The 18250-nt window shown below is 39.7% G+C and overlaps 2 protein-coding genes across 7 annotated transcripts; one reads left to right on the top strand and one right to left on the bottom strand.

Annotated features, from left to right (window-relative positions):
• Window positions 1-1932: 1932 nt before the first annotated feature.
• NMNAT1 (nicotinamide nucleotide adenylyltransferase 1) lies at window positions 1933-10278 on the bottom strand. 3 transcript variants are annotated; one of them, XM_074847809.1, is made up of 5 exons: window positions 10025-10278; window positions 6244-6418; window positions 5580-5763; window positions 4739-4884; window positions 1933-3420 (listed from the first exon to the last, which is right to left on the bottom strand). In XM_074847809.1, the coding sequence occupies exons 2-5, from the start codon at window positions 6365-6367 to the stop codon at window positions 3020-3022; spliced, it is 855 nt and encodes a 284-aa protein (XP_074703910.1). In that variant the 5' UTR covers window positions 6368-6418; window positions 10025-10278; the 3' UTR covers window positions 1933-3019. The 3 variants fall into 3 exon arrangements, with proteins under 3 accessions (XP_074703910.1, XP_074703909.1, XP_074703911.1); XM_074847808.1 differs by lacking the exon at window positions 10025-10278 and adding an exon at window positions 9552-9593; XM_074847810.1 differs by lacking the exon at window positions 10025-10278 and adding an exon at window positions 6782-6799.
• Window positions 9649-17617, top strand: LZIC (leucine zipper and CTNNBIP1 domain containing). Of its 4 annotated transcripts, none has more exons than XM_074847812.1 (7): window positions 9649-9741; window positions 10611-10754; window positions 11855-11990; window positions 13044-13142; window positions 13816-13911; window positions 15723-15804; window positions 17215-17617. In XM_074847812.1, exons 2-7 carry the CDS (start codon window positions 10654-10656, stop codon window positions 17271-17273), a joined length of 573 nt encoding a protein of 190 aa, XP_074703913.1. In that variant the 5' UTR covers window positions 9649-9741; window positions 10611-10653; the 3' UTR covers window positions 17274-17617. The 4 variants fall into 4 exon arrangements, 3 of the variants coding, with proteins under 3 accessions (XP_074703913.1, XP_074703912.1, XP_074703914.1); XR_012626056.1 differs by lacking the exon at window positions 9649-9741 and adding an exon at window positions 9754-9958 and having other exon boundaries at window positions 13785-13911; XM_074847811.1 differs by lacking the exon at window positions 9649-9741 and adding an exon at window positions 9758-9958.
• The last annotated feature ends 633 nt before the right edge of the window (window positions 17618-18250 follow it).

Raw genomic sequence — 18250 nt, 5'->3', positions numbered from 1 at the left:
TCAGTACTTAATCTCAAACTAAGCCCTATAAAGGGTACTAGGGTTACTATTTCAAGGCTCAGCCAAAGAATTGCCTGTGGAACTTTTTGTAAGAACTGCCCAGTGCCCTGACCACACCCTATGATGGTTCATTTCTTTCTCCCTTGCAAATTCCCCATTTTCTTTAGAAAGATTTTTTTTTCCATTTCCATCTTAATTGTTGTGGAGCATTGAGCGTCTAACACATTCCACTAAGGATGTGGCCTCATTACAGAAGTAGATAAAGTGGTTCCTGCTGCTGTTTCAGTATTTATAAAATACTTTGAGTCTGAACTACACATGTGGTGTAAGGGCCCTGTGTTCTCTCAATAGAGCAGAATCAAATGCAGTGATGTAAAAAAAAAAAAGGCTCATTTTTGTTTGTAGAACATCTGTGAATGCATTATAACTCTTTTATAAAGAAGTTCAGTGAACTGCATTATTCACAAGCCATACATTTTCAAGTATATACTCTTTTAGTTCTAGTCCACTCTTGAAACTTGTACCCCTCTAACATTTTTGAATATGCCCCATCCTGACTGTGGTGCTGAAATTTATAACTGATTGAAACAGCAGATTGTCAGTGTGTGGTTATTTCCAGTGTTGTAACAGGCAGGTTTCTGGATTCAACTAGTAAAACAAAAGATCTATATTCAGCAGTCAGTGTAATTTTTGAACAATGTTCTGGTTTGTGTAGACAAAACTGTACTGATACCATTCTACCTCCTTAAAAATGATGCAGTCATCAGATTTGGTTAATTACAGGATGACTAAAATGAGCATATTACATGCAATTTATTTTATTGAGAGCCTCATCACACATAACTACATTAAAACCCAGTGAAATATAACCAAAGCTTTATAAAACATCCTACTGAATTTGCAGTTTCTCTAGAATCACAAAGTGTACCAACATACACCAGCGTTGTTATTTAGAAGAATAAACCTAGACTTAAAGTGCAGTTTTACTCTGAAAAGTGACCACATAAATAGGGTGCTTTCCCATTAGAAACATTTGCTCTGTTTATTCAGAAGCACACTGGTTGGCTTGAGTGTCAAAAACAAATCTTTCTTGTCCTCTGTTCTTGTCAGTCGTAAAAACAGCGAGCAAAAGAGAAAAGTAGCTCTTGTCGTTTCCTACACGCCATCAATAATACAGTTATCTTCAATCAGTTACGGCAGTTTGATTGCTAAGGCGTCACAGGGGGCATAATTTATCCTTTGGTACCTTTAGTGCTATTGATGATAAATGAACCCAGCCTCATTATCAAAGCACAGTGTAAGCTTGCCTGAGCTCCAGGGGGAAAATGGCAGACAGCACATTTGATGCAGTAATCACCAAGAAAAAACTAAGAATCCTTGATGCTACTTTCTGTCACAGTGCAGTTACAGATGCACTTCTAAGTTGCGACTTGATTTTATTGTACAAATCTCCTTGCAGATTCTCTGTAGACAGCCACAGTTACAGGCTGAAACTAGTGGAACACAGATGTTCTAGTGTATGGGAATTGCAGAATTTCACGGGGGCTCCAAGTTTGTATGCCCCTTGCTAGCTCCGCTGCAGGTTACAGGTTTTCCCAATAGTGTCTCGACTCCCCTGCTGGGTTTTACACGAGCCTTGCAGGCCCTGGGGCCACCCATGTTCTGTATTTGGCTTCTGGCTTCCAGACTCCCCCCCAAGCTCCAAGGGAAGCCTAGACCTCTGCCTCAGCTCTTTGGGGATCCTCTGGCAGGGAAGGAGGATGATGGGTTGTCATGGTGATGATCCTGGAACATGTCCCTGGTTCTAGACTTGCCCAACACCATCTAGGCTTCCTGCCCCGAGAGTCTCACATTCTGCTGAATTTGTTAATCTGAAAAATGTGAATAGAGTCTTCTTGCGGAGACAGTATGAAAAAGCTGTTGACCCATCAGTTAGCATCTTGGAAACCTTGACATTTTTAATAAGGCACATGATCCAAACAAAAATGGGATGACAGCAAATAAAGGGAGGTAGAATTCTATAACCATGACATTCACAGTGCCTCTCTAGTTTATATTCACATAATACAGGCAATATACTGTTAGATTCAAAACAAGATTTCTAGCAAAGAAAAACATTTCACTTACGTATAGTCTTAACATCCTACCATTTCTTCTCAACTCCAGTTACAGAAAACAATTCTGGCTATGTACATTTGGCTGAAAAGTAAAAGCTTATTTATTACTGGACATAAAGGGACAACTGTCTGAGCATCAGTGCAATGACACTATTATTAATTTCTATCCATTAAATCAATGGCTATAATGCAGTTTCTGAAGTAAGTCTGTCTTTCTATGAGAAACAGTGCTGAGCTTAACGTACAGCTCTAGAAACATGAATGGAAAAGTAAAGCACAAGGCATTTCTGGGAGCAAAATGCATGATGGCAGACAAACAGGCTGCATATCTGAAAGGCAGGCAGCTCAAAGCATGGTATATCTAGCACCGCTTCAGCCAGGAGTACATTTTTCACTTTCAGAAAAGAGCTAAATATGAGGTGTGCCGCATGTTGGCAATATTTAAAAAATGAGTTATATAGATTCACTATCATTAAGTGGTACATTTTGAAATTAAATGGCTCTGTCCATTTAAGACACTGTAAGTTATTAAAAATATGTGTTAGTATTTTATAAATAGCAGTTAGAGCAGTCTGAGTTAAAACTAATCAGAACATTTTCATTTGTTTTGTTCGTTAATTTCTATTTTCATATGCAAGTGTGAATTCTTACACTTAGTTCATTGCACTGTGACAAAATTTTAAACATGAAAATCTTACTCTTGGATTTAAAAAAGATTGTGTAGGTCCAATTATTGAGTGTGCCAAACCTCAAAAGCAACTACATATGTACTAAAGCCACAGAAGTAGCCCACTATTTACTTAAAAAAATCAAACAAAAAAACCAATCCCTAAAAACACATTTTCCTGTACTGAACTGTATCTTTTTTCACAGCAGAAAGTAAATTAGTTGTATAGTGCCTGTTAGTTCTTGGAATCACTTGCATGTTTCTGTAAGGGAGCCAAGACAACCCCAGCATTCCTGTCTTCACTCTCTGGACTATACAGATTATTTTTTTCTATGTATGCTTGAACTACATCAGGCACTAGGTAACGAATGCTCTGGCCCCTCCGCAGTGCTCTCCTAATCTTGGTGGAGGAAATGTCATTTGTGATCCATTCTTCCACAAGGTGAATGTTATTCTTATGCCTCCACAAAATATCAGATTCATAGACGAATTTCTGAACGCTGTTTCCAGCCCTACTGATGCACACAAGGCCATGATTTTCCACAATTTCAGTGATGTCCTCCAACTTCCACAGATTGGGGATCCCAAAAGATTCCAGCATGTCACTTCCACAAAGCAGTTTAACCTGTGGGACACCTTAAAAAGAAAAATAAGTGAGAAACAGGGCTCGGTTTAGGCCACCAGATTTTAGCTAACTTGAAGGGAATGTTTAATTTCTAGGCTACTTCTCTGTATCTTTGGTTAACATGCGACAATGGAATGAAATTTAAAAACATTCAGAGTATATAGTTTATAATTAGTAGCCTCAATACAGGAGTTTTCTGAAAAAAAAGGTTATGGGAGTCTCTTCGTTCAAAAGGACTGGAAAATAAATTCTAATATGGTCATTTAGCCTTGGGGTGAATCAATCACTGCGAGGATCAAAGTAAAAGAAAATACAGAGAAAATTCCCGAATAGCTAAGTATGAAAGGCTAATGTAATGCTGTTAAAAGTTTATCTGACATTCCACAGAGTTACAGAAGAGGAGCTAGCTTTTACAGGACAGGGTGCAGAGGGGATTATGTAAAAGGAAAGAAAATATGACTGAAAAAACCCCCCACAGACTGTGTGACCTGACTTCAGGGGACTCTCTTCCACACTATGTTTTATAGGGAATCTAGAGAAGCATGCACACAGAAACCACCTTAAAGTAATGGAAGCAAAACTGAGAGTGCTACAGATGTGCAGCTTCCAGTAATGTCACAGGGTGGTAGGAATGTAGTAAAACATGTGTCAACAGAATATGAAAAAACCATGCCTGATGCTGTTGGGTCTTTGAAGACATTTACTTTAAAACACTATCAATTAAACAGTAGTTTGGAAAGGTTCAAGGGAATAAGTCAGGCAGAAGTCAAGATTTGCTAATAAAGAGGATTAAGATGGTCACTACACAAGGCTGTTCAAATTGCTATAAATACATATAATTGTACGTGTTAAGCTAAAGAACTAAAATTAAGATCTAAAAGCAATAAGCAAAATAAACGCTACATAAAATTACAAAGCCATGCTATGTCTGTTGTATGAAGTTTTAAATTACAATTTAAAATGATCCTGTACCCAGCTACATTTGGAATTTCAGGACTTAATCCTGTCCTTTCTTTCTTCAACAATTTATAATATGATCCAAAATTCTGAGCTGCAACTACTGTTTAGCAAAGTTCTGTAGGTAAAATGGATAGCTCAGACCTTTCTCAGTTCAAATTTGTATTATCTTGAGTATTTTTAATATCCTATATATTTTACCCTTACAGTCATCTTGTTACGAAGCCTACTGCTTTATGCTGTGGGATCTAAGGAAATAAACTTATTCGGTGAAATCAGAACCAAGAACTAGCATAAAAACAGTTACTCATCAGCGCAATTCCCTTGAAATAGCAAGTACATTTAAGCATTTAATTTGCAAACAGACTTAACTTTTTATATCTGGACTCTGATTTTTCTTTTTAACAGGATCATGCCTATTTGGTTCCTGTTTCCTCTTCCGTCCTGGCTTTGTTAAAGGTATAGCATTCTGCAGACTATTAGTGGGCTCAGGAGATAAAAGCTTTTGATGATGGTACCTGCAAAACAGATGTATTTTAGGTATTTTAAAGATGTAGGAGAATATAAGGAAAAGTATGGCCTACTAAATAATCTATCACCACTTCCTCCTGCAGTACTTTCACATACAATCCATCTGCGAACTGATCTGCTGGAACAGGGACTTGTGGGAGCTGGGTCATAAGATGGTGAAAGTGCAAAGATTTCAAAGCAACAACTACAAGGTTGGTTTGTTTCTTTTTTAATAAAAATTCATTTTACAAAGGAGAACCTCAGTGAAGTAGCTGTGACAGAAAGAGTAAAAAACGTAAAACTTAAACCAAGATACTCCCTCAGACAATTCTCATGCTAGCCTTTAAGCACACAAATGGGCAGCAGAGCAATCAGAATCAAATGAAGGAAGCTTGTGTAGCATGTGTCTACCCTATTCTAGTCTCTTGTCCTTCCTCATTAATACCTTTTCAGCACAAAAACTGAATAAAGCCTAAGAAACAATATATCTTAAAAACTGTTCACAGGCTCATTTTTTGTATGTTTAGGACTAATGGTGTAATCCTTCATTTACAATGCTCACATAAATAGAACTTCTGAATTCACTGAGTCTATTCATATGATTTGGGGTTAGCCTGCTAAGTATTCTAACTTGTTAGAGCTAACACAATTCCTTATCCTTCTATACATTCTTGAGACTTTTTAGGGTTTGGCTGAAGAATACCTTAAAACTTTTAGTGTTTCCAACCACTCACTCTGGCTGCTTTCCCAGTCATCAACTTCCACCCAGTCTGAGTTTTTTGTAGCTAGTTTTGCCATAGTTACTCGGTGATTCGCACTGATCAGACCTTTCTTCTTATATGCATCACCTACTGGTGAAATTATTCCTTTGATTACTTTGTATTTTCCTGTGGAAAAAAACATATCACACAAGAACATGAAAAGCGGTTGAGCAGATGTTACTTCCACCGTATTGTATTTAAACTATTACATAACCATTACTCAGTGCAATCTCTACGAACACCAGTGCCAGCTCTGATAGTCAGCCCAGTGGAAAAGTACTGTGCACTTCTGCCATTGTGCAAGGCAGCACAGTTAAAGATTTAGTAAGATATATTACAAAGATATATTTCTATAGAGAAAAGCTATAAAACTCATGCTTTAGCTCATTAAAATTAGTAATAAGCAACACATACATGACTTTTCTCTCATGTATTTGACCTACATGATTCTGTATGATACATACACACATACTAACGTCAATATGTAATTAGTATTCCCAAAAATATTTGTCACTGTCAAACAGGCATTCATATACACAAAGTAGTCACCTTAACATTGTGTCTAGTTATCAGAGCTGTTCCAAACAATACAAATTACCATCCTACCTGTTTCATGAAAGTAGTCTCTAGCCAGCTCAAACAGCCTTAGGTGCATGTTGGTAATGGGATTGAAGGACCCGCAGGCCAGCAGTACGACTTCAGTCTTCTTGTCTGGATCTTCCGTAGCCATTCCTCGCAGCTACAGAGCCAAGTGGAGAATGTTGGTGCTAGTTACCAGCCTCTACAAGAAGAGACAAGATGAAAAAGTAGTTATTCTTACTTATTTGTGCTGCCAATAAGCAGATTTCAAGATCAAATTGAACACTGTATTTTTCTTCTATCAACATTTGGCCTGTGATTGTTCATGTGATACTCCATTATCCAGTTTTAAAAAGATTAAAACCACACTTCTAGTTCTTTCTGGTTATCCCTGGATAGAGGTACAATGCAAGGAGCCGAGACAACAGGAGGATAATGTTGCAGAAAGGAGGATAATTCTTCTGTGAGGCTTCAGAAATCAAGGATGTAGAGAAAAGTGAGTGTGCTGGGGAGAAGACATATGTAAAAGACAAGTGAACCCAAATTTGCCTTGCCCATGTATTACCAAAGCAGCTGCGATTCCCTCCTATATGCAAGAGGAAACATCTTTAAAAATTAAATCACTGAAAACAGGCTGCTTGCCTAAAGAGGACAGTGTATTGTCCGCTCTGAAGAAAAGCAGCTCATGCAGAAAAAATTCTTGATTTGCAGGACAAACTTTATTAGAACTTCACAGTCTTTTTAAGATGCCAATGCCAATCAACTGCCAAGAGACATCTGCAGGGAACTTTCTTATAAGTAACTTGCTTACCTCTAGTGCTTACAGGGGGAATAGAACATCCTACGGCAGTTCCCAGTGCTGCTACTCTAAATTGCAGTGAGTCTTTCCAGCAAAATCTATAAAACTAACATTGTATTGTATTAAATTTGGGAGGAGAGGAGGGTTAACATTTCTTTGTTCAGGATTTCTGTATATTTTACATGCTCTTGGTATGTGGGAAGAGAGTACTATGGATTAAATATGAAAACAACGAATCAAGTTTGTGTTGCAGAAAGTAAGTGGTAGGTGTACCAGTGGAACAGATGATAGAATAGTGAATTTTAAAAAGTTTAGCTAAAGCTGCAATTAAATATAATTTTTTTTTCTTTTTAAAAATACAATATCACTGTTCCAATTTTGAACTTCACTTTCAGAAAGCTGCTTAAGGATAGGTGAAAATAAGGAAATCTCATTATTTATCCTTTTCATTTCTCCTCACATGTGCTACATGGATTTTTGCTTCTCAGTGTTCTTTTCTTTCATGAGAATATTCTGGTTTGCCAAAATGGTTTCCCCTAGCCTGGCCCTTAACAAATGAAAACTGGAATATGTTATGGGCCATTCTCCCACTGTTGCTGTTTGTGAGATGTCTGAGACATCTGTGTCGAGCACTGAATAATCTGCCATTGTTTCTACAGCAACATCACTGCCTGGAAAAATACCACAAGGTCACCCTCAGATTTTGTCTCCTTTACAAAGAAACTGAGTGATGTTTGCAGCCCTCACAGTGCTGAGATACCATCACAGCTAAATCTTGTAACAGCTAGTATGTACTAACATCAAATAACCCTTGAATAAAAGGAAGCCTTGCAAAGCTTCACATTTTGCAAGTGTTAGTACTTTTCTGTGCTTTCAAGACCTTCACAAACTTTTAAAATATTCTTTATTACTGTGGAGTAGTTCAGCATTTGAAGGGTTTGGTGTTACTTGGAATGCAGTCTTCGCAGGGGCATCAGCTAGAAGAGTTACTATGGGAACCGGCAAGGAAAGGAGTTAGGCTTGCCTTTGTAATGCATAAAGCCCTACTTTCTAAAGAAAGTGACTCATGCTGCAAATTTGAAAAGGGTTGATTTTCTCCTTTAAAAAAAAAAAGGGGCAAAAGTAATAGAAAATTTTAAGATGAAAATATATAGTGCCTTTTCTGGAGCTAGTCAAATGTCCTTTTTCATGCTGCTAGCTAATTTTACCATCTTCAGAAACAGGCAATTATTGCATCATAAACTCACCTTGTAGAGCTTCATATCTGCATAGAAATTGAGAATATAAATGTAATTTAATAAGTATGCACATACCCCCCCAGTCTCCTAATTTGCATTGACATCCTCTGTCTAACACTTGTTTTCACAGAAAACAGCTGCATGGTTGATGAGGAGAGCGAAGGAAATGACAAAGAGGTATCATCCCACGATTACCTTCACTCTTATGTCATCCTTATAACTAGCACAGCACCGTCAGAGCTGGGACCTGCTTTGTATGAAATGACCTTCACATAGCTCTAACTTTTTGGGGAAAGCTATGCAATTTGCACATCCCGGGAAAGAAAAAGAAGACTAAGTTTCAGTGATGATTAAAGCCCAGCCACTGCCTGAGCTGTATATGGAACTATGCCTATTCTTATTGTATGATAGCATAGGGAGTTCTGATGAATTACGTATAATTTGGCACTGCTCGACACAATTCTAATTATTGCAGTTTGACCGTAAGATCCAAACTAGCAGCCCAGCTCCTGCTATACAGAGGTGAAGGAGATCTGTATGCAGGTGTTTAGTCTCACAAAACTGAGAACAGTCTTAAAATAATGCTATCTTATGCCAAATACTAAATGAAGTATTAGTAAAACCTCTCTACGGAGACTTAAGATGGGGAAACAGAGTAAAATGGCTTTCACGCAGATTTTCCGTAAGTGTAGGACATCCTGGATCATTTTCCCATCTTCAGAAGGAAAAATGAGGCATCCTGTGATGTATTCCTTTAGAAATATGCTCATATATAATCTCATCATGCTTATATATAATCTTACCAATATTTAGCATGTACTACTTGCAGTCCTACTAGTGCTTAGCTGAATTGGACATGTATTTGCCCTAAAAAACATCAAAGTATGCCTACAGTAGGTTTTGGGATGGTTCTGAAAACCAACCTGTTCGCTTCTGTGGATAAGCAAGTAATTGTGAGCACGCTTTGGTCAATCTCATTCATATACTAGAGGTCAATACTTATTAACCATGCTTAGGTAGCTGTAGCGTATAAAACCATTAACCGCTAAGTGTGCGGCGTGCAGGCAGTGCCTGGGAGCTCCGCATGCTGAGCGCTCCAGTTTTGGGTCCGTTTCAGCAACCTCCTCCCCACAGCTGCACGCCGCGCCAGGCCTGCACGCTGCTGCGGCCCCGCACGCGCGGGGCGCAGGATCAGGCCCCAGCCCAGCGAGTTCCCCGCCGCCACAACACCCCCCGCCGGGCCGGGCCGGGCCGCGCCAGGCCTGGCCGCGCCGCCCCGCCCCGCCACCCGCGCTTACCGCCCGGGGCCGCGCCGGCAGCTCCGCGCTGAGGGGCCGCACTGGGCGGGGCGGAGGCGCGCCCTGATTGGCCCAGGCGCGGCGGTGGCGCGTTCTCATTGGCCCAGGCGCGCCGGAAGCGGCGCTTGTGGGACGCGGCCCGCCACCCCTCGGTCCGCGCTGCGCGCCCGCCCGCCGCGGCCTGCCCCAGGTGAGGCGGCGGGGGGCCCGGGCGGGCGGCCCAGGGCGGCGGCCGCGGACCAGGTGGGCGGGGAGGGCGGCCGCCATCGTCTTTCTCTGCGTACGGCTCTGCCCGCAGGAGCGGGTCTGGGCGGACTCGCCTCCGCCAGCTGTGGGTGCGAAGGAGGGAGAGCCGCGCCGGAGCCTGGCCTCGGGGATAGGCAGGCCGGACTCGGCGAGTGCCCAAGGTCCTTCTTCTCGGTTCTTACCTCCCCCCCCCAGCCCTCCCTCCCGCCCGCCCTCTTCTCTCGCACCTTTCCAGCGGGGAGGATGGCGTTTCCTTGTCTGTCTTCCGGCTGCTGGAGCCGTTGACATCAGTGCAGCCCCCCGGCACTCGCTGGTCGAGGGCTGTTGGGCCGGTGCGTGTCCCCAGGATTAGCCCATTGATCGCTGCCGCCGGCTAGCTGTCTACTCCTAATGATACCCGAGGAAGCACGGATTTCCTCTAGTTTTCTACGGCTAATGATTCTATCTAAGGTGTTCGCATGCTTCAGACACCTGCATCCAGGTAGTTGTCTCTTAGATGGTGCCGTTGAAGAGGAGAATCTGTTGTTTCGTATAGCGGGGCCTCAGTGTTTCAGTAATTGCTGCTTGGTTTGAAACTTGTTAGTTTTCACGTGCTGTGGCTGTTTGAGTTATTATCTTGGTGACCCTCCTCTTGCTACAAAGGTTACAATCCTCTAGACACAGCCTAACGTTTTTGTACTTCCCCTGTAAGGATCTCCAAGTGTTTTGATTAGACATTCAGTCATCAAGCTACTGCATAATTTTCTTGATACCTGGAATATTCAAAAATAAACTTTAAGTTGTTGATACTCAACAAAATGTTCTTTCTCCTAGGAGTGTCATGTAACAACTTAAAATTTTCATGTGAAAACAGAAAATGGCTTCAAGAGGAACAACAGAGACCAGTAAACTAAAACAAAACTTGGAAGAGCAGTTGGATAGGTTAATGCAGCAGCTTCAAGATCTGGAGGAATGCAGGTAATAAAAATAGATGCTTTCCTCTTATATGGTAACATGTTTCTTAAGTGGTTGGCAGAAGAAGGTGGTATCTCTCAGGAATCTTGTGGGTTTTTTGTTTTATTTTGTGTTTTGCTGTGGCTTTATATTTTTTCAATTAGGTAGGATGTTTGTGTTAGGTAGTAAAAATTCCTTTAAAAACCCCTTCCTTTTATTAATATGATACTATTTATCATCTTCTTGAGGAAAATGCAGGCAGAAATACTCATTACTGTTTTCTTTGAAACTTTATACTTCAGTGTGACTTTTTTAATAGGTGTTCACAGAATACACAATTTTTATATGGGCTTTTTTTAATAGCAGTTAGCAAATAGCTTTTGTGTCTGTTTTGTCTTATAATTACAGATGTTTGGGTTTGGTTTTTTTGGTTGTTTTTTAGTTTGTCTAATGTGATTTGTTTCATGTGATTTTTCTGTTAGTGTTTTGTGGGCTAATAAAGATTGAGATAGACTGAATTACTACAGAAAAGGCTTTTTTTCTGTTTCAGTACTTGCACTTAAACATCCTGTGTGGTTTTAGATGCTTTCTCTGACTATAACTTGTCCAAGCAGAATATATTTTTTTTTTCAAGAACAATGATAACTGCTAAGGTTTGTAGTGCCATTCTTTGAATGGGGCAAGGTTTAGACAGCAGGATCAGTTATTCCTGAATAACTTGTTGGTTTTTGGGTGAAGAGATGGGCTTCTCAGGTAATTTCATTCACCATAGCTTTGAGCAAGACAATCCCATGCGTAGTTTTGTTGAGATCCAAAATACACTTTTAAATATTGCACCAAGTGTTGAGTATCTCATAGTTGTTGGGGCCTTTTTACTGCAAGTGACATAATACAAACAACACAAGTGCATGGGCAGCTAGGAGGTGGTGCAAACCCAAGGAAAATGCATATGCATTAGCTAAATAACAGCTAAGAGGGCTAGAGCAGAATAATCTGAAGTGATATGAGTGTTTCCATTGCCATCTGAGGAAGCATTCTTCATGATATTCCCTGATCTCCTTTTCTCCATGTTACATCTCAGGTTTAATTCTATGAATTAACATGTCTTATTGGATTCTCTTTAGAGAGGAGCTAGATGCAGATGAGTATGAGGAGACCAAAAAAGAAACTCTAGAACAGCTGAGTGAGATCAATGACTCCCTGAAGAAGATTATGTCTGGAGACATGACTTTGGTGGATGAGCTCAGCGGGATGCAACTGGTAAGGAGAATGTGTTACTAAAAATAGTTCAGGTTCTGCCTGGACTCAATGTAACAGTAAATAGATACAAGTGGTTCGTTATAAATTTTGGATGGGCATGTGTGAAAGCTAGATCTATGTATTTAATGTTTTTATTATTTAATATATGTATACCTATAAAAAATTTCATTAGGCCTCTTCATTTTAAAAGGAAAAAATAAATGTTGAAGAATTAAAACCATAACACTTTCCAAAAAAAAATTTCAGGGAAATTGCAGGGAGTAAACATATCTTAAATATTAAAAAAGAATATAAAATAATACAAATTAATAGAAAGAGTATGAGGGACAATCCAGGACACTATGTATCATGAGAAATAAAGCTCATGCTGTGTTAGAAAGCATAAAGTTAGCATTTTCTGTGCTTTATTGCTGATTTATTTTCAGATTCATACTAGTCCAGATGAAAAGGCTGTAGGAGCGACTGTGTAACCTTTAAGTTCTTTTAGTAAATTGGCCTTATTTTATGCTGACTTCCAAACTTTTAATCTATTTTCTCTCTTTTCAAATGTTTAATTAGAGCATGATTTGTTCTGAGTCCTATGTTTTAGGGTTTTGTTTCCAGAGAGATCATGATTTGTCCAAACATAACTGTGGTGAGATTTAATCATAATAGTTTTGATACTCCACAGAGGATTTTGAATAACAGTAGCAGACTTACCTCATCATTTATGTTGTGGTTACCCTTAGAAGAGCTGTAATTGTCAGTGCGAGCATAAAAACTGCTAAAGATAGCATAGCACATCCACATCTGCTAATATCAGGAAGATGTTGGAAATTATTAGAAATTAAGACCTGGACTGTAATGAGAAGTTTCACAGCTCTATCTCAGTGTAATTGTACTAATTAGTGGATTTTTCAAGCCCTGCATAAAGGTTACGTATTAATTTCATCTCACTTCTATCAGTATCAAATGATGCAGAGGATACTCATGATGCTTTCCAGCCTTCATTAATCTTGTCATGCAGCTATTGACTGCTCTTAGTTCTGGTCATTCTTGCCCTTTTCCTTGTAGGCAATACAAGCAGCCATCAGCCAAGCATTTAAAACTCCAGAAGTAATTAGAATGTTTGCGAAGAAACAACCAAGGCAATTGAGGACAAAGCTGGCAGAGGTGAAAGTTTCTGTTTTACTGTAAAAACTGTTTATTTGAGCTAGACTGATTTAAATATGTAATGATTGCAAGGAGAGCACCAAGTGTGTTAGAAAGCTTGGTGGCAGCATCATATGGAGATAGAAAAGTTCTCTTTCAGAATTTGTTCAGTTTTAAATGTTTACTGAGGTAATGGGGACAACAATGTGTATTTCTTGAAATGTCTTCTATCCTGCTGCTTCAAAGCAAAGATGTAATTAACAGGTAGTGAACTGAGTGTAACTGCAGATAAAAAAATCTGAAGAGTATGAATCTGTAATTATACTGAGGGGTCTGGAGAGTGCACTCGATCTAGGCTGAACTTGAGATCCAGATAAAGTGAAATTAAATATGACTCCCTCATGTATCAGTGATAAATGAATCCATAATTTTGGATGAATAGCAGTCTTTGATTAAAAGAGATTCAGGTTTGGAGAAATCAAGAATGCTAAGGTTAGGTGCAAAGAGAATTGGCAGAATGTTCAGAAAAACTTCATAGCCATCTTTTAAATTACAGGTAGCTCTGTCCCTTACTTCTGTGGGTACCATGCTTACTGATGATACTTTTAGGCTGTTGCATTTCTCATGCTGTTGTGTTGAGTGAGACTAATGGGAAACTTACAGGTTTTGACTTGCTTTCCTGCCTGGTATGCAGATGGACCGAGACTTAATGGTTGGGAAGTTGGGACGAGACCTGTACACACAACAGAAAGTGGAAATCCTGACTGCCCTCAGGAAGCTTGGTGAGAAGGTAAGGTGTTGGTATGATAGGTGAGTAGTGATTTCTGTCTGTCTATTGAAGAGGAATTTGAAATCATTAAAATAAGAAATTACAACTTCTGTTTATGAGCAAATGATAAAATGCAGCTTGCTTTTGTGGTACATAAATGTCTTTCCATTTCAATGTTAAGCTTTCTGAAGCACTCACTACTGAACATATATCAAATAGTATTGTACATTTATATAAGGCTGTTTCTACTTTAAAATGTTTTTTTTTGGTGGGTCATATGAATGAATCGCATATAAGCTGGTACAAGTTGATGGTATTTATAAAAGTTACGAAACAAGTCTTTTACTGGCTAACTACCGCCTGGTAGGAACTCTCCAAGACTTTTGACATACATTGAGCTTTACTAACTTTTATATTGGTAATAATACCTACCTCTTGATGTAAGATAAATAAATTGGAGAGATGAGCGATAAACTGTTTCCCCAATGGGTACACCAGTTGCAGAAGAATCCCTGGTTTTTGCCACTAGAGGGAGGAAGAGAAGTTGTTACGTCGTTTTGTTGACGGCAGATGAAGAAAATGGGTCGCTGTGTATCTCTGTACTTCAACTTTCTTAGGAAATGAGGGAATGTAATGGAAAAGATCAAGTGCAGTACTTAAAGGAGCTGCATTCCAAGTAGATGATATTAGAAAATGCTTTCCCTCAGAATATTTTTTTTGCTTGACTGTCAGAGAAAAAAATGTTCTGGAAATTGGTTAAAAGGCTAGTTAAGCTTGTGAACTGAATGCATGAAGATATCTAATCCTCCTGGCATGAGTTCCTTGGATCACTTCAGACAAGCCACTTCACCACATCTTGACATAACCTCTTGGTCTTTCAAAACGATCAGTAACCTACTTCACAAAGGACTTGCTAGGATAGTAGTTCCACATCTGTTCTGAATGTGAAAAATGATGGTAAATATTACATGCTTGTCTGCACAATACTGTAAAACGTTAAGTAGTTAGAAGCTTGCTTACAGAGCGCAGCAAAGGCAGGTAATTAATACTTTTTCCTTCGTTCCAACATAATTCTGAATGCCTGTACCTGATCTTTATATTTTTAATAAACTAACGCAAACACTGTGGACAGTTTGACACACTTATGCTTTGCTTTAATAAGGATCTATATCCGAGGCTACTTAAATGAGTGAGTTTTAACTTAGAATATCTGAACCTTCCAAATGTAGGTTACTACTTCATTATTGTAAATATTTTATGGGCATCTGTCACAAGGCATCAGAGCACATACATAAAAGCAAAATATACATGTGCAAATGTCACTTTAAAGGAAGAGAACCATTTCTAGGTCACTGAGTCTTAACATGGTCAAACCTGGTAGTGACTGCATATTTTTGCTTTCTGCAGTAGACAGTACGAAGCGAGCTTAGATCTTAGCTCATCACTACATTCACCACATGACAAAAAAGTAATTGACATCCTTTGTACAGTTTTGATACAGAGGTACTGTGTGACATTTTCATCAAAAGTTACCACTGAAGGTCAGCTTGAAACAGTGGTGCATGTGGAGGCACATCTGATGTTGCATATGCTGTCCTTCCTGGGCTGACAGGCACCGTTGAGAAAAAATTCAGTGATAGGGGGAGTAGCTTGCACTTCTACTTTGGCTTTTAATGCGTTGGATAACACCGCTGCTTAAAAACTGCGAATTGACGATTGCTGTAAGCTGTCATGGTTCATGTATATGCCCATGTAGGTGGTGGGAATTACAGTGGTGGGAATATGCACAGTTAAGGTACCAAGTTCGCAGTTGTGGCCTTTTTTTGATTTAGCTCACTCCAGATGATGAGATGTTCTTGTCAGCAAATGCTGGTACAGCTCTGAGCCAATTTGAGAGAGTCTCCACTGACCTTGGTAAGTTTTCATTCTCATTACTTCCAATTCCTTTGCCTCATTGAACACTGATAAATAGAAATACCTGTGATGTCCCCTAAGAAAGAGAAAATACAAACAAAAGATTCATGCCATTAAATTTTGATGTACGTTTTTCTGTTGTATTAACAATGAAACTCTGATACATTACTTTTTCTTCATGGACAGTGTATCAAATCCAGTGCCAAATGGCCATAAAATGCCAAGTGTTGCCTGTAATGCTGAGGGCTTGAATGGTCTGTCTCAAGCAGAGATACTGCTCTTACAGTTAAACACAGAGCTTTTTTGCGTTAATAACTCTCTTCAGGAGAGCCCTTTTGTCTGCTTGATGCAGAGAACTTGGCAATTATTGGTACACTGTCAACAAACAGCTATAAAGCTGAGTTCTTGCCACAACTGTCACGACTAATCATATTGACAAGACCAAAAGTTCAGTTATAATATGCATTAAATAAGCACAACAGTTCATTCTAGCATTACTGTTAAAACTGTGAAATGGCAGGAACGTGCCAGACTAGGTCAAGGTACAAATAAACTGTCTCTGTGACCGGCCTTTCAGTACTCCTCTTCCTGAGAGTGTGAGCAAGGTGTGAACCCTTTTGTTCAAAAAGAGCCTTTGTTAGAAGCTTTCTGTGTGTGCTGGGTTGACCTTGGCTGGCCACCAGGTGCCCACCAAGCCGCTCTCTCATTCTCCCCCTCAGCAGGACAGGGGGAGAAAATAAAATTAAAAAGTCAGGGGTTGAGATAGAGGAAGTTTAATAAAGAAAAGCAAAGGCTGTGCACAGAAGCAGAGGAAAATGAGATGTATTCTTTACTTCCATCAGCAGGCAGTGTCCAGCCACTTCCTGGAAAGTAGGGCCTCAGTACGTGTAGCAGTTCCGTCGGAAGATGAATGCCTTAGTAGCAAATTCCTCACCTCCTCCTTTCTCCTGGCTTTTATTGCTGAGCGTGGTGTTGTGCAGTATGGACTGTCCCTCTGGTCAGTTCGGGTCAGCTGTCCTGGCTGTGTCCCCTCCCAGCCTCTTGCCCACCCCAAGCCTACAGGCCTGTGGGGGTGAGACGGCCTGATGCTGTGGCAACACTGCACACCAAAACATCCCTGTGTTATCAACACCATTCTAGCTACAAATAAAAGCACAGCACTATGAGAGCTGCTGTGGGGAAAGTTAACTCCATCCCAGCCAGACTCAGTACAACATGGCTGGTTTCAGACCTGTCAAGCCAGTATATGTCTCTCTTTTTTTTTTTAATATAAATTAGCTCACGTGTTCTAGTTTTCAAAATATAGGTTTGATTTCTTTTGATCTCAAATGTTATGCTTGATTTAAATTGTATATAAGGAAATTCACAATTTCTACTAATACTTACTGAAAATATTTTTTCCTTTCACAGGATCAGGAGACAAAGTCTTTGCTCTAGCAAGTTTTGAAGTAGAAAAGGCAAAACAATGAAGAGGTGCGTGAGGCTTGTGTCTCTCCAGTTATCAGCTGCATTGGACTTCTGTCATACTGCGTTTGTTTTTTCTATTTTTAATATGTTCAAAAAAAAACCCAAAAAAAAAAAAAATCCAAACCGTAAACCTCTTGGGTTCTTAACCAGAAGATATGAAGTAAACAGCCTTAAGTGCACTTTGGAACCTTGGTGTCTGTACCCCTTAGTAATATAAGCTCTGAGGCTGAACACTAAGTGGTACTCTAAAAACAAAAGCATGGTATGACTGTCTTTGGAAAGAATCAGCTACTTTGAACTTTTCTGAATGTGTATTTCTCTAACTATTAAACATAATCTTTTCGCATGTGGCTGTAGCAAGCAGATCTTTTTCAGGAGCAGTCCTAATGAGCGAGTGTTTTCTTGGGTGATTCTTCACGTTGCTCTCAAGTTGTCCTAATTTTTGTCTGGACTCCCTACTAAGTAGTTTGTACTAGGAATGCATTGAAGCTTTGAAAAATTGACATAGTTTATTTGAAATGCCATCTTTCTACAAACTGTTTGCAGAAGAACCAAAATGAGACTGTACGCTGATCGTTGGCCCTCCGCTGCTTGTTTGCTGTGCAGATGAATGAGTGCCATTGTGTCCCAGCCTTGACTGACAAACAATGGAAGCCCTGTAGGGAGGCTTCTGCAGTCATCTAACCTTGCATATTGAAATGACAGGGAATTGCTAGGAAATGGCAATGAGAAGCCCTTTCTGTGACCTTTTGCTTTAGCTCTGGGTGTATAACTACATGATACCGTTATTTCCCAGTATTTCTGAAATGGCATGAAATAGCTTGCAAGTAGAAACAAGTTTGAAAAGGGGGAGAAAGCTCTGCTTACGTGATCAGTGCAAGTGTTGCTTGGTCTATTTATCAGATGGTGGTGCTGTGGAGAGGGGAGGGTCTGTGCCTCCACACAGAAGTTAGAATCCTGAATAATCTCAGGGTGTTAA

This window comes from Strix aluco, chromosome 22, assembly GCF_031877795.1.
Source record: "Strix aluco isolate bStrAlu1 chromosome 22, bStrAlu1.hap1, whole genome shotgun sequence".
NCBI lineage: Eukaryota > Metazoa > Chordata > Aves > Strigiformes > Strigidae > Strix > Strix aluco.
The sequence above is the reverse complement of the archived record's forward strand: the minus strand, read 5'-3'. Positions and strand labels throughout refer to the sequence as shown.